This window comes from Micromesistius poutassou (assembly GCF_964030765.1).
Source record: "Micromesistius poutassou genome assembly, chromosome: 14".
Lineage (NCBI taxonomy): Eukaryota > Metazoa > Chordata > Actinopteri > Gadiformes > Gadidae > Micromesistius > Micromesistius poutassou.
The window spans coordinates 11,353,810-11,370,578 of NC_140284.1; the positions used below are offsets into that span (position 1 = coordinate 11,353,810).

Genomic DNA, 16,769 nt, shown 5'->3' on the forward strand with positions numbered 1-16,769 from the left:
TCTGCACGCAGGGCTTTCCTCTGAGGAGAATATGTTCTTGCTCGACTCCTTGCCGTATTCGGCAAGAGCGGAGAGGGCTTAGTTCTTTAATCTGATTGGCTGGGGTGTTTTGAACAACATAAGGCTCTGACCACATCTGAAGATCAATGGCCCCCCAGCTGAGGCGGAACTAATGTTCAAACTGGAAGGTCTCCCGCGGCGAGGCAGGACACCTCGACATGAGGATCTTTATTCTCTGTATGCTCTAAGAATAGGCGTCTGCTTACATCAAGAACTGATGCAGAGTTACCCCTCCTCCTCCTCCTCCTTCTTCTTCTAGCTTAGCCCCCACATTTAACACACCCAGAGTGCTTTGCCTGTCCTCACAGTCCACTGCTACGGCTAACTTAAACAGCTAGCTGTTAGCTGCTTTTCATCTCACCTTTTCAGCACAAGGACACCATTGTTCATTTAGCCCCAGTCAAGATTTTAAAAGACGGATGGTTTTCTCAGTACAAACACCATGTCTCCTGTTCCTTGACCAGACGAAAGAGGCATTATGTTTGACACAAGTCCAGGGAAGACAGCGATACTGAAAATGTAAATGTTATCGCTGCATATAAAGTGGGGATACGCTGTGGAATGAATACCAACGTATGAGCAGGAGAGGAACACATTTTTTATCAGGACATGCCTCTTATCTGGGCTCTGTGCTGTCGGAGATGATATACAGGATGCTGTGACTGTTTTCTGCCTTGCTGCCATAAATCACTCCTGTTAAAACATCTTCTTCAAACAAGGCCTTTGACGACCACTCCATTTTCTCTTTGAAAAACAACGTCAAAAGGCTGCATGTGCGTCCCTCTTCCTTTGCTGTCACCCTTGCTGTTTTCAGATTCTACTTTTGACTTTTCCCTTCAATTTGAGTGTGAGCTAACAAAGTTTTGTGGAATCACATGGTTACATTATGTGCAGCGATTGGAATGCCAGTGCCCGAAATCCAAGCATGAACTGCTAGTGGTTCCAGCTTGAGTTAGGTTCATTATGACTGCAGCCATGGTTCTGTCAGGCTTTCTACTGGCCGTTGATACCTGATGGTGAGAACCAGTGCTTTGATGCGTCTCCATCGTCTTCTGACTTTCTGCTTAATAACCACTTTGTCAGGGTTATTTATGGACGTACATTGGTTTCTCTGCCAACGTTCAGGAGATGGCTGCAAGGTAAGGCGTTTACGCCACACCTTGTGGCGTAATCTTTTTGTCTTATAAAACTCAGAGGTGAGGTCACCTCTCCACCTGGTTCTCAGGGAAACAGGTGGAGTTACTACTCAGCAATGGGCACATGTTTCCACGATATGTACGTCAAAGAAAAGACTGCATCATCTATTTGAAATACTGGATGAGAGAGCGAGAGAGGGGAGAGAAAGGAGAGAGAGAGAGAGTGGAGAGAGAGAGAAAGAGAGAGAGAGAGAGAGGTTGATAATGTGTGTGTTAACCTTCTCAGTGAGACAATAAGGCCTGCTGTGATTGCTGGCTATCGTAAAACCCACTGTTTGCAGACGCGCCCGCCTGATTGTGTTTTTGTCTCCGGGAGCATATGTCATCTATTGAGTCTCCTCGTGTCTTTGGGTGTGTGTGACGACACCACCCAACTCTAGCCTGGAGAACAAAATAAGAGGCCGTGATTGACAGCTCGGCGCCATTCATCCACTAGGCTCTCTGGAAAGGTTGCGTAGATATCGGCCATTCTCCGAGAGATGTCAGTGCCTGAAGGTCACAGCAGGAGTGTGATTCATGCAGAGAGATCGATCCTCTCCTCTCTATTTGAGGGAACAGAAGTTGTCGAGAAGCAGCCAAGAGCTCTGCGTCTGGGGCAGAGTGTGCCCGCTATCTGCTGTCTGTCGCCACGTGCCATCTGGCTGAGATTGATGGACAGCACCCCGCACCCCATAGTGTAAGATCTCCTGTATTCAGGAGCCACAAATCTGCTCCTGGCATGAATATTTCAGCACTCCTCTTGATCAACCAGATGACGTGACTTAACTGTATAGGGTAGATAGTGTTGCTAATGGTGTTGTCTGCATTTAGCCTTGCTGTTATCATAGCAGTGTGTCTAGTCTAGTTCTCCCAGCCTCTAGCGCCGTAGCTTGGCTCATGCTTCTCTGTTTGCTGGCATGTACTGCAGGGTCTCACCACCGCCAATTCAAAGGTTAGATCGTAACCTTAAGCCCTGCATGACCCCGAGGTGATCCCTGCTGAGATGCCTAGGAGGACATTAGGGGATGAGGTAGGAGAAGAAAGGAGGAGCTAGGAGGAGGTAGAAGGAGATAGAAGTTATGAGTTGGTAGGAGAAGATAGTGGGAGATAGAAGGAGGTAGGACGGCGTAGGAGGAGAAAGGAGGAGCTAGGAGGACATAGTAGGAGGAAGGAGGAGATGGGAGGAGGTAGGAGGACATATGACGAGATGTGCATTCCAGTGATTAACGTTGCATTTGGTTTGTATCCACTGTGGAAAATGTACAAACTTTTGTGACACAAATCTCCAGTGTGGTGTAATTAGGGTTTTGCAGACTTGCTTGGGCTTACATTATACCGTGCAGACATGCACGGTATTGCAGACATGCTGTGCTTGCAGATGTGACTTTTGGAGCTTCTCTCGACGCAATCACATTTTCTAATGTGCAACAAAGATAACTTTCCTTTGGTTGTTTTGAAAAGCTTTTAAGATAAATCATATAAGTGAAAGTACATCCACGTTCAGTCACGTTCAGTCCCAGCGAATAGCCCCCGCATCATTTGAGAATTAGAGAATGCTCTTTACATTTGATTCCCTCTAAGCAGGTGTCCGCTTTTAAAACAGTAATTATCTTTGTTTACTTTCTCTCTTTTTTTTTTTACATATTCATTTTTAATTCAAAACTCTGTGAATTGTGTACAAACAACCAAGCTCCGAGCTGAGCACCTCTCCTTACCTTGCGTTACCTTGGCAACCTGCCCATTGTGCATGCAGGCCAACCAGATTCTGACATTGTGTTCGCCAGCCAGGCGACGCTGACAGACTGACAGAGTCCGTCTGGGAGGGAGTCGTTACACCGGGAACAGGAGCAGGTGGCGGAAGGAGCATTTAGTTTTTTTGCACAGCATTTGTTTGCTGTGATCGACTCTATCTGCAATGTAGCCTCACATCAGAGATTCCCTCACATTGAGGAGCTCCAAACTTATTTTAGGGAGACATGGATCAGAACCTCTTCTGGACTGCTGCAGCAGTTTGACTGCAGAGCAGCTTCACCAAGTCTGACCTGGCTTGAGGCCCACCCGGGCTGTAGGCTGGTGTACCATGAGCCGGTATGGCTCTCGTCCTCTGAGCAGCTTCACCGAGTCTGACCTGGCTTGAGACCCACCCGGGCTGTAGGCTGGTGTACCGTGAGCCGGTATGGCTCTGGTCGATTTGTGGGCCTTCTATAACAGCTGTATTTAACATCAGCATTATGAGCGGGCTGACCAGTGTGTAACAGCTGTATCTTACATCAGCATTATGAGCCGTCTGAGCAGTGTGTAACAGCTGTATCCAACGACTGCATTCGAACAGTTTCCGCGATGAGTTGAGGTATACGAGGAGGTTTACTGGAGTTGAGGCAAGTGGAAAGTGGAGTATGACACGGAGATGATGTCATCTAGCTAAATCCTGTGTGTGCATGTGTGTGTGGGTGCATGTGTGTTTGTGTGTGCGTATGAGGTGCATTGCCGAAGCCCAGGCTGCAATAAAGGAGTAAGGTAGAGAGGCGTGGTCAGGCTCTGGGAGCGGAGGCATTAGACCCCCTGCCGCTCCATCACGGGAGACATAGAACAGAGGAATTCAAAGGGCATACCTGCCAAAGAGGAAGAAAGAAATATTTTCATCAGAATACAATGTGCCACGTGTGCAGCTTCAAAGTCACACAGGCTGCGAGGTATCATATTAATGCAGTATCTGGGAGACGGCGAGCTGGGAGAGGGATTGACTGTTGTGGAGAGAGAGAGAGAGAGAGAGAGGTAGAGTGAGGTAGGGAGGAGGGGGAGAGGATGTAGGGGAATAGAGGGGGAGAGTGGAGAGAGGTAGAGAGGATGGGGGGAGAGAGGTAAAGAGAGGTAGGGAGGAGGGGGAGAATAGAGGGAGAGAGAGGATGGAGGAAGGTGGGGGAGATAAACGTAGGTAGAGGGGAGAGCAGGGGGAGAGAGGGGGGAGATGACATGGAAGCACCCTGTGGAGAAGCTTTGGAATAAACGTGGTTTGTGAAAGAACTGGGTAAAAATGCCTCAAAGTGTTTGCATGTTGTGTTTTTTGAAGGGGGAAGTTGCTGCTGCGGGTGGAAGACGTCTGAGAGAAAGGCTGCCTATCTAAGGCTCCAGTGAATTATCTGTATCTGTCAACATTGATCTCATAGAGTCCCTCTTGGCTGTCTGACGTGCAGCGGTGACCTTTTAGGTTATGCACAGTAACCCATTTGTTTCAGAAAGTTTCTGAATCTGAAGTTAAGGGTGAGAGAGATGCCTTGTTTCATGGAGTTATTCATGGAGGAATCTTTTTGTCTTTCTCCTCGACTGTCTGAATCGGGCATGATGAATAAAACAGAATTACTGCATGGGATTCATGTTTTAAGTCATAATTTCCTCTCAGTCTGAAACACTCTCTCACACCCCCTCTGTTCATAAAGAGGTACAACATGAAGCCCAAAACATTGCATAGAGTCTGTCTGTCAGTCTGTCTGTCTCTCCCTTTATCCATCTGTCTCTCTCTCTTAATCCCTCTCTCTTTTACTCTCTCGCGCTCTCTCTTTTACTCTCTCGCGCTCTCTCTTCTTCTCTTTCACCCTCTCTCTCTTATCTCTCTGACTGTCCCTCTCTCTCTCCCTCTTTTCATCCATCTGTCTCTTTCTCCCTTCATCTCTATCTCACTCTCACTCTCTCTCTCACTCTGTCTCTCTCCCTCTCTCTCTCATCTCAGAGGGAGTACCATTGATTTCTGCTTTCTGGCCGCCCAGCTAACAGCCGCTCCAAAGACACCACAATCTCTCCCTTTTCCATTTTCCTTTTTCCTCTGCCTCTCTTCAATAGGCAGCAAGCTTTCCAAAATGTATGTGTGTGTGGGGTTTTTTGTGAGTATGTGTCTGTGTGTGTATCTATCTTTGTGTGGCTGTGTGAGTGTCTGGGTGTGTGGGTGTGGGTGTGTGAGCTATCTGTATGTGGCTGTGTGGGTATGTGTGTGTGTGTTTGTGTGTGTGTGTGTGTGTGGGTGAGCTATCTGTTAGTGGCTGTGTTTGTGTGTGTGTGTGTGTGTGTGTGTGTGTGTCTGCATGTGTGTGTGTGTGTGTGTGTGTGTGTGTGTGTCTGTCTATGTGTGTGTATGTGTGTGTGAGTGGCATCACGTAGCCACACTGCGTGTGTCAGCAGCAGGCCAGTGAGCTCCTGCCCGGCCGTCAGACCCCAGGTGATGCTGCCAGTGGGCCTCAGGGCTGGAGCACCGGGCGTCGGCCCCCCACTGAGCCGGTTCAGCACAGAGCTGGGCTTTCTCCAGCACCCTAACCCCTGCCAGCCTGCCTCTCTGCCTGCCTATCTACCTGTCTCTCTCTCTGCCTCTCTGCCTGCCTGCCTCTCAGCCTGCCTGCCTCTTTGCCTGCCTGCATACCTCTCTGCCTCTCTGCCTGCCTCTCCGCCTGCCTACCTGTCTGCCTGCCTGTGTCCCCTTTCCTCCATGCTGGGAGCTCAGGCAGGGGGGCGCTGGACGGGGCTGGCTTGTTCAGGAGGGCTCTGCACTTGGGCTGTGGCTGAGTGTGTGAGCGCAAGTGAGCGTGTGTGTTTATAAGTAGGGGAGTTTATTTTTGTGTTGATGGTGGGGATGAGGAAGGTAGGTGGAAGAGGAGGAGAGGGATGGGGGAAGAGAAGGGAAGAAGCACCCTCGACAGCTTTGCTGAGTACAACGTGTAAAGGCATGTTGATTCTCCTCTTCATCGGGGAGAGCTGGTCTCCATGGTGATGGTATTGTTGTCTTTATATACTTCTACACACCGCTCTATAAACCTCTTTATACGACTATATACCTCTCTATATAACTCAATATTCCTCTCTATATCTCTATATATTTAAGCAATAGATCACGACAGGCCGTGGTATACGCTCATTATACCACAGTTAAGGGGCGTTGTCCGTCCCGACGCGCAGCGGAGGGGCGGCGACCCCCTTCACTGTGGTATAATGACCGTATATCACTGACTCAAGTGATCTATTGCTTTTATAAAACGGTTACGTAAATATGGCGAAATTAAAGTCATAGACACCCTCAATTTTGAAAAAGCTAGAAAGTCGGAAAAGCATTTTTTTTTAACGAATACAGAAAAGTAGTCCCTCCTGGCTGCCGGCAAAGTGTACGGCGGTTGCTATGCAACACACTAGCGTCCTTCAGAGAGAAGGCTAGAGACGGTAGCTTGGTTCGCCGGCAATTTAGCAATTTAGAAGGCTAAATTGCCGGCGATCGTGTGCCTATTGCTTTACTGCTTTGCTTTATTGGCTTTTTAGGCTTCAGTGAACTATGCTGTCGCTTTTATATATAAATAAACAACAGTTCAAGTTAGGCGCGGAGTGATACTGGACTCTGTAAACTGAACGGGCGTCATAGCTGTGTGTATACGCTCAATATACAACGGTTGGGAACCAATCAGATCGCTTGATTTAGGCCCCCCGTTTTATAAACCTCTATATATACCTCTCTATACCTCTATATACCTCTATATACCTCTGTATATGCTTTTTAGTGTTGTACTGCTGAATTCTAGCCTTATTTCCTCCCTATTAACAGGGTCATTACGTGGTCTGTTTACATTGTTTTCCGTTCGCCGTTAATATAACGCCACTTAGCACTACTAAGCAGTCGGTGGCTCAGTTCCAATAACTAATTGATTGTAACTTACAATTTCTCGGCTCCAAACTGACAGCCTTGCAAACTTGAGAATACTCTTCATAACTTAGGTTCTAATTTGTCTTCACAGGTGGTTTCTTAAATAAATGTTTTATTGACTTCTCAGGATGTGGCTTTTGCCATTATTTCTCGTAGATTTTTCTGTTTTTTACAGAGGAAATGTGCAACTGTTGTTTATTCTAGTCTATAGGGCAGGCAGGATGTTCTCAGCCATTACTAAATATTATAAGTTCTATATATGAAATGTTCTTGTCTTGCCACTTTTGATTATCTGGTTAGAAATGGTCGTTTTAGTTGTAGCCATGTGTTCCTCACTCTTTGTCCTTAATATTTACGATTGAGTTTTATATTCTAAACCACTGACGTGTGTTCTCAAGACACGCATCATTAAGGAGCAGGTAGGGGCTAGGCGTTTTGCACAAGGGCACCGTCACGATAGGCTGTGGACATTGAGGATGAAACCCTTACCATCATGACACCATCCCCCCACTCATCCTCATGTGCGCTCTCTCTCTCTCTCTCTCTCTCTCTCTGCGGCCTCTCCCTCCCCAGCCACCAGCTCCACCAAACTGGAGGACCTGAGTTTCCTGGACGAGCAGCGCAACGCCCCCCTGCGCACCTCCATCCGCCTGCCCTGGCACAACACGGGGGGGAGGCCCCCCCAGGACACTAAAGGTAGCCCCCCCCCCTCATTTACATAACGCCACTCTGTGTCGACGAGCAGCGCCGGAGCCACGGCGAGCTGGCTGTGAAACGGGCATGTGCGGCTGTGATGGGCTCTAATCGGACGCTGAATCGGTTACCAGCCGAAGCGAGACGTCTCAAATCGGTGTTGATTTTTTTATTTTTGGAATTTCGTTTGTGTCCATCCCACGTTTTACAATCTCAGCCCGGGAAATTGTGTTGAGCGGAGAGAGCCGCTGGGAGACAGGTTAGAGGAGGCAGCGGTACCGCGACCACAGGGCGATGAGCTGGACCGGAGAGACCAGCCTCTGGTTTATCTGCTCACATACAGCTGGAGAAGCGTTCTCGCCCCCCACCCAGACTAGATCCAATCCCATTCGGAGCCGTTATAACGTTTCCAATAAAAAAAAAACCTAACCCTGCAATTACTTTGAATTTAGTTATTTAGTAATAATCGGTGTAAAATTACATTTGAAAATACAATTGTGGTTAATGCTCTCTTAATGCGTTCTACAAGCCTCCGGGCCCACTGAAGGGAATCCCACAGAGTCACTGCTGAATGGGAACATGAATAATTAAATGTAAACGCATTAGGAACTCAAACTCTTTAACCCTGTTCATTCCTTGCGGCACGACAAGGAGCACTAGGTCGTCAGCATGGTGTTAGCATGGTGTTAGCATGGTCTCAGTCCTCCCCCGGGGATGTAAACAAGACTGAGCTCATGTTATCCTAAGCAGGATATTTTCCCTCTATTTTAATAGTAAGCAGCCGTTCTGCTGTGGTATAAAAGTCAGCATTTCGCATCCCACTGAAATATGTAAATGAATAAGTGGAAAGAGTCAAAATCATTTAGGGTTTCATATGACAAGAGGGAGTGGGTTTAATGAAGTGGAGAGTTCTCCATCCCAAACCCTGTATTTCACTTTGTTTGAATCCAGACTTTGGTGATCTTCAATACTTCTGGGCCATAGCAGGTATCAGACTACTACAACAATACACGGTCCAGTGTTTGGACTGACCCAGAATTGTGTCAGTCTGGACAGTCTTACATTTAATAGATTTTTTTGTTTGTGTGTTATTTATTGACCCGTTTATAAGATAGTTTATATTAGTACTGACATGTCCACCATTGCTGGGAAAAAGCAGAAAAGAATCACAAAATGATGTTTTCCCATCGCTGTGTGGAAGAATAGCAAATAAACAATCCTATCATCCAGGAACATTTAACATTTGTATGAACAGCACGTCCGGATGAACCTGCTCAATGAATGAAAGACCCTCCCAACAATCAGACACAGCAATATGTTCAACAGATGATACCATTTCCCATTGAAGCAAAGTCCCGTTTAAAAACAAAATGTTTTCGGGATTACCACTTTAATCAACTGAGACAACCTTATAACCCCTTTTCGTTCTGCTCTTCTCTCCCCCTTCGAAATGTAATCAAGCAAAAGATCAGCCAAGCAGCCTGGCATTGCGCCAAGAAAGAGAATACATACAAAAAAAAAGAAAAAAGGAAGCAAGTTTTTGGTTTGTCTAGACACAGACCGCATCCAGCTTTAAAGTTCCGAGTGCCGAGTGTTGTGTACTTATTGCATCATCTCGTCGGCGGGCTCATCCGTCAGAAGACAGGTGAATGGCGGAGCTGTGAACGATGCGGGGGAAGAAGACTAATAATGCGCCTTCGTTAGAGAAGTGGGAAATTATTCCGTATAAATGTCGGCGATGTCTTCAGTATTCTGTCATGTAGAGACACATCAATCCGCTGGCAGTGTGTCATCGATCTCCTCTGATGTGTCCGCAGTCCGCCTGGCACCCTACAAGCCGGCCGACATCATGCTGAAGCCGCTGCTGTTCGAGGTGCCCAGCATCACCATGGACTCAGTGTTTGTGGGCCGCGATTGGCTGTTCCAGCAGCTGGAGGATCTCCTGAAGGCCGGGGGCAGCTCGGAGGGCCGCGGCGCCGTGGTGGTCGGCAGCGTGGGCTACGGCAAGACGGCCATCGTCTCGCGTCTGGTGGCGCTAAGCTGCCACGGGGGCCGCATGAGACAGATCGCCTCCAACAGCCCCTCTGCCTCACCCAAGAGTACGCTCTCCCCCTGTCACTCTCTCTCTCTCTCTCTCTCTCTCCTTATTTCTCTCTCTCTCACTCGCTCTCTTTTCTTTCTCTCTCTCTCATAACTCTGTATCTCTCTCTCTCTCTCTCTCTCTCTCTCTCTCTCTCTCTCTCTCTCTCTCTATCTCTCTCTCTCTCTCTATATATATATATATATATATATATATATATCTGTCTTTCTCTCTCCCTCCCTCTGTCTCTCCCTTTCTTTCTCTCTCCCTTTGTCTTTCCCCCTCATCAAATATAAGTATTAATCATAAAAATGTCCTGCCTCGTTATTATCAATGGTATCACTTCACTACGAACGCGCCTGTTAATATTTAACATAATGCTGAGGGACTGTAAGAAATAACACCTCATCCATCTGATGGGGAAAGTGCATAAAGTGCAACGAGGTGAGTAAAGAGTGTCCTCCTATCTGGGTCACCTGATGCGAGTCATCTGCTCTCCTCATCTCACAGTGCCTCCTCTCATCAGTGCCGGCTTCTCCCCGGGACGAACGCCCTGAGGAGAGGAGCTCACCAGCCACGCGCTGCTTATCTACGTCTCCATCTCTCTGTCTGCCTTCTTAGGCGGAGGAGGAGGAGGAGGAGGAGGAGGAGGGGGTGGCGGAGACGCCGCTGGCATCGAGCTCCCCCTCAGCCAGCCCCCGCAGCCCACCCCCCCGCCCAGCGCCTCCAACACCCTGAGGAACCCCGCCGGCGCCAGCAGCAGCTGCCCCGGGACCCCCGAGGTCCAGATACACAAGGAGGAGGCCGTGAAACGCCTGGCCGCCAAGGTAGAACCCCCGCTAGAGGAAGACAAGTTAAGAAGCCTTAAATAGGTCCTGTTGAAACCCCGACAGCCGTAAACATGAGGAGTTTAATTAGATGACAGTTGTTTCGCGGTATAGTTCCTTCACATGACCCTAAACCCCCTGCTTTGTGTCTCGTCTAGCTAAGCTATCCACGGCAGTCAGACATCTTGTTCACAACTGAGTACACCGTATTCGTCGTATTGACCCGGTAGTCTCTGGCTCGTCAGTTACAGGATCGGGTGGCAGGCGTGCCCTCTGTCAGCATCACCATCTTGTGTGGATAAACTACCGTTTTTTAAATTATCGCCCAGTCAATTCCCTCCATAATGCACGTTTCACTTCTCTCATCCAAACCCATAAGCCAGTCCCCCAGCTGTTTCCACCAGCCCCTCCCCTCCACCTCACACATCAGTGTTGTGTTCTCGGTATGGATGAGATGCATTGCAGGCTGAGACACCTGGTGAGGTGATTCATGGATGTTTGTATTCATTGCTCCTGCCTGAGCGCTGTGAGTTGTGGGCGAGCATAGAGAGATTCAATACAACAACCTCCTCAAGTCGGTTTGTTCTGTATGTCTGGTGGTTCTGTGGGTCTTGTTGTGTATTTCCTGTTGTTCTGTGTGTGTTGTTCTGTGTGTGTTGGTTTGTATGGTGCTGTATGTCTGGATTAATGTGTCTTCTATAGTGGTTGAACTGGCCATGTTTGACGTGATGGGCGGGCTTTACTTGGGTCAGGACAGTCTAGTGCTTAGGGCTTTAGACTCCCAGCCGAATGCTCTGGCTTTAAACCCTGATTGTCCACAATCGACCTGAAAGCACCCTTGAGCAAGAAGCCGCACTCTTAATTATCTAAAATTAATTAATTTAAGCCTCTTCTAAAGGGCTGAATATTGTCTAGAGAGATGAGATAAACATTGTATATTTATTTATTAAATTCTCCAGTGTGCTAATGTGGTCCAGTCCCTTGGTCTAACGTCCTTCAGTCAGTCCCTCTCTCTCTCCTGTCCTTCAGTCAGTCCCTCTCTCTCCTGTCCTTCAGTCAGTCCCTATCTCTCCTTCCCCTCAGTCCCATACGGTGGTACATTCTCTCTGCTGTCCTTCAGTCACATACTGTGATACATTATCATCTCCTTCCCTCGGTTCCATACTGTGGTACGTTATCATCTCCTTCCTTTCAATCAGTCTCTCTCTCTCTCTTGTCCTTCAGTCACATACTGTGGTACATTATCATCTACTTCCTTCAGTCTCATACTGTGCTACATGTTCTGTCTCTCGGCTGTCCTTCAGCCCCACACCATTCTCACAGCGAGGCGAATCACTCTCCACGCAGGGCCAAGACTCCCCTGAGACCCTTCTCTTTGTTGCCAAGGTAACGGCGCCACTGAATGACCTGAGCCAGAGTCATTTGTTCAGTATTTCAATCAATATGAAGCATAAAGTGTAGTCATAACCTGCAACACGAGCACCACAGTCCTGCTTCTTATCCGTTCTCTTTCTTTTTTCTGGTTTTTGCTCTTCGGTTCTCATTGGCCGCTGAGCACATTTGTAACAAGGTGCTGCTAATTGTTGAATTAGCAGCTGTAGGAAGTTCCGGTTGCTGGGGTTCAGGATCTCCTTGTGCGGTTCCCTGTAGCGTCTTGTTTGAACATTTGTTTTGATTACAGCGCTTTCTGTCTTAAAAATCCCAAACTGAAAGAGTTCTGCAGAAATTGGGGCTTTGTAGTGAGCTACCGTTTGCTAGCGACGGTATCCTTTTGTAAAATAAAATGTCATTCAACTGATACATTTAATAGCTCAGGGGCAGATAGGCTGTCATTTTAAGTGCTCCTATTATTATGGGCATGAGTTAGCGCTAAATCTGAATAAAAATGGGAAATTATAGTCCTTGTCTTCTTTTGAGTCGCCTGGTTTCGAAGAAAGTTATAATTAACTGTAGCATCGCAAGCTCTTGTACACATTCGTCTTGGAATGAAAGGATCCTTGGTTGAACCTGCTCGTCCCCGTCTCTATATAAACCATTTTGTTTAGCCGTGCAATGGCTCACTGCGATGGCTCACCGCGACTGCTCACTGGGACTGCTCACTTTTTAAAGGTCCCATGGCATGAAAATTTCACTTCATGAGGTTTTCTAACATTAATATATATTAATTAATTTATTTATTTATTAATATTTCTCTTTATTTGTGTTGTTACTGTGTAATGCTGCTGCTACCCTGCAATTTCCCAGCTTGGGATCAATAAAGTAAATCTATCTATCTATCTATCTATCTATATGAGTTTCCCTAGCCTGCCTATGGACCCCCAGTGGCTAGAAATGGCGTTAGGTGTGAAACAACCACTAGGTTTACTGCTCCGCCTTTGAAAAAATGAAAGCTGATTTTTTTGTTTTTGTAGTTTTGGCCCCATATGTCGTCATAAGGGGCCAGGTTACCTCCCCTTTCTCTGCTTGGCCCGCCCAGAGAATTTGGCCCGCCAATGAGACAATGAGCTACGACCGTGCGAGCATGTGTGTGTGTGTGTGTGTGTGAATACACACACTGTAATGCAAGTGTTGTACACCACTTTGTTATTTGGATAACAGTTTGTTCTACGGTTGGTGTTATGGCGCATACCAGGCAACACAATAACGCAAGCTTGCTTAAAGCTCCCATTTGGTGAAAAGACTAGACTGCGTCGGGTTCTCTGACGTCTCTTGTATTTCCAAAAAGAGACTCGTAGTGGGGGTTATCTCGGCCATGGTTGAGAAGGAATTGGGAGCCGCGACATAGAGGAGAAAGGGATTGTTGCCCGCTGACTGCTGCCTGCTGCCTGCCGCCCGCCGCCCGCCGCCCGCCTCCAAGGCACCACCGCCGCGGGGTAGAGCCTCGGCGGCGGGCGGCGGGCAGCGGGCAGCGGGGCTCCGGCGGGAGACAATCCCGGGCAACAATCCGGTTCTCCTCCATTTCGCGGTTCAGTCTGTACTTAAGGTTGATGTGGAAGTGAATTTCTTTGAACGTCTTCAAATACTGTATTAGGGGCCCACTAACACCTATATAAAAGCATCCATAAAGTATCATGCCATGGGTTCTTTAAAGGTGACATATTATACCACCAGGTGTGAGTGTGATTAGCCAACACAAGCCGTTTTGAAAATGTGCTGCTTCTGACATCACAGGTGGGCGTGTCCACCTAGATGTGTGCTGGATAGATCAGTCTACCAGCCTACCCAGTGGACTGTAGCAAACGTTGCTCATCTATCCGTCATACATCTAGGTGGACACGCCCACCTGTGATGTCAGAAGCGGCACATCAGAAGCACTCACACCTGGTGGTATAATATGTCCCCTTTAACAGTGAAATGGTGCCCAGGACAAACACAGCCTGTATCCGCCACTGGAGAACACTGGAGTTGATGTGCCAGACGGGGGGGGGGTCTCTCTGCCACCCAAGCGCATCTAAACATCTCTGAAAACCAAGCAGCATCCCTTAAGCCAATTATTTGCGCAGAAGTCCCCGTCGTGGGGACTATCTCCCACGTCTCTGTGATGTGTGAATAACTGACGTTCCACCGAGTGCCTCCTGTCAAACGTAAAGGAGACAGCGTCCTCACCTCACCGCCGCTATGAAATGAACCCCCTGGGCCATCCACACATCGAGTGGAGTGCGGTACTGCCGTCTGGGGCGATGTTCGGAAGCTGCTATTCCACTGCTGTTGAGTAACTTCACAGACATCTTGAATCCAAAACGACTCTTCTTTGTATTGTTTTAGTTCTGGATACATGTCGTTTATGAGAAGGTCAGGCGTATTGCGTCTCACTCACAGACAACCACAAACGTTTGGGTCAGAACCCAGAACCGCGCGGCTTCGGAGTCAAACACCGTAGACGAGTGGGTAGCAGTGGGTCTGAAAATGAGCCTCTCGACTCACTCCCACTTCAGGATGTAGCGGTTAGGACACACTGATGTTTTTGAGTAGGCCACAAGAATACAGCCAGCAACATAGGTTTACGTGGATAATAGTGAATATTTATTTGCAGTGCTTAAAAAGTGAAACGGCAAAGCCGTTATACTGATGAACAAAACAAAATCAACCAGAGGGTTGTTCACTAGCAAAGTTTCAAAGAGAGAATCACAATACGTGTACCACCCTCACTGCAAGCGGTCACCCAGCCTCTCCCTCCCAGAACCACTGAAGGCAGAATACACCGGGCTTAAATAAAGCCACCCAATTAACTCAATTGGTATATACAAATTACCATAGGGGTTCACATGCCCATGTACAATACTACATTCACATTTAACTACATTGAAATCATTTTCGTACGTACATTTCATTACTCATCTCATAAGATTTCATATGCTGATTATGAACTTCACTATTACAATGTAAAATACCATAATAATTAACATACAGCAAATAACATTCCCCCCCACATTTCCAGCCACTCGTGTTGCCCGGGGTTCGAAATGTTTGAGGGACCAGGAAGTGAGTGAGGGCTGTCAGAGTTTGTTTATGTCATGCAAAATGTATGGATTAACGGCAGAGAATGGGTTATGGAGCCGATCGGCTGGTACCTAACCGATTGCTAGGATGTTTGCATGTTTACAGGTAAGTAACAGAAAGTTTTTGTAGCTTGTGATCGTTATGTTTAATGACGACACACGGTTGCCGGCACCGCGTGTCATACCAAACATTCCCAGATGCGTGAATGCGTGTGTGCGTGTTGATCAGTTAAATGTTGCGGGTAGTGTCAGACGTATACGTGAAAAGGTTGGGCTGCCTTTTCACAGGCTTGTAATGGCTAATCACACTCACACCTGGTGGTTTAATATGTCGCCTTTAAGTGACCTTACTTAGGGCCTCCGTGTTATCAAGCCTCACTGAGTTAAGGTGCCAAATAAGGACGTGTTCAGATGACAGAATGTGTTGTGCTCGAGACCAGTGTTCCTCAAACCATGCGTCGGGCACAACACTGGGGCTCCTGGGAAGCAGGCCAGCCAATGGATGTATTCGATTATTGACGGTTCTAACCCACACATCAAGTGGTTTGAACTGGGCGCCAAATGCTGATTCATCAGATCGCGGTATATGCAGTCAACAAATCCCTTCTGAAATCACTCTGAAAACTGATTGAACCACCCACAACTCATTCAACACTGACATCCCCTTAATTTTGACATTTAATGGGCTGTAGGTACGATTTAAGGGCTCTTATTTGAGCGTAATTTGTTTGAAATGCCAAAGCCATCCATCAGCTATTAGTTAGGGAAATGTAACTCTGCCTCCGTACGAGACAATTTATATTTCTGACCAATTCCGGGTGTTCACCGCTCTGTCCAATCAGAGCATCTCTACCCTGATTGGATCAGATAATCCATCTTGCCTTCCAAACACAGGTGCGTGAAACACAACACTTCTCAATGGGGGGGGGGGGGGGGGGAGGGGAACGTAGGGCGCAGAGGGGGAGAAGATGTTTTTTGGGTTTTTTGGTTTCTAAATGTTGCTCTCTTCTTCTCTTCTCCTTTTCTCCTTACAACTCGACTGCAGATGCAATGTCATTGTGGCTGTTAGGGTTCTGTTCGTTCAGAGTTATTTACATAGGGCTAAATGGGCCCCAGATGCTGAGGGTCAAACACTACTGGACCCTGGATGAACAGTTTCAGAAAGGCGGGTCTGAACAACATCAAGTAAAGAAGACTAGACAAATTATGTTAAGGTCCAGCATTATTTGGACATAGTTATAAGGGATCGACCAATATGGATTTTTTAGGGCCGATTATACCGACTAGACTATACAGATTTATTTTCATCAGCCTTAGCCGATGACCGATACGGGCTGCCGATTTTCTTGAGCTGATATTTGGAGCCGATACTGCTTTTGCTCCCTCAATTTACATCATAAAAATGACACAATGATGATAACCAATGTTGGAAGCCTCAATTTAAAAAGGAACATTTATTGAACTGTCTGTCTGTAAATCATGCCGGGAAAATAAAAATAAAAAATCGATATATTGGTCGATCACTAATAGCTATGCTTGGTAGCCACTGCCTGCGCTTTCTCTTGTTACTCGTGTGTCTCTCACTCCCAGATGTTGTCATGACAGTGCATCAACACAAGGACAAACATGTCTCCAGTGAAGGGGAAGCATTTTGTTCTCTTATTATGAACTGTTATCACCCCTACCAGTTCATAAAAGGTTTTGTCTAGTTTTTCTGCTCTGTCCTACTGCTACTGGAATGGGGTATGTGTATATTACATC

At 47.2% G+C, this 16,769-nt stretch overlaps 1 protein-coding gene across 1 annotated transcript in view; it reads left to right on the top strand.

Annotated features, from left to right (window-relative positions):
- LOC311358635 (protein TANC1-like) overlaps window positions 1-16,769 on the top strand; it is a 115,372-nt gene that overhangs the window by 67,647 nt on the left and 30,956 nt on the right. Inside the window, 3 exon segments of the mRNA XM_084478730.1 lie at window positions 7,483-7,605; window positions 9,420-9,701; window positions 10,304-10,509. Coding sequence (XP_084334856.1) covers window positions 7,483-7,605; window positions 9,420-9,701; window positions 10,304-10,509 — 611 coding nt within the window.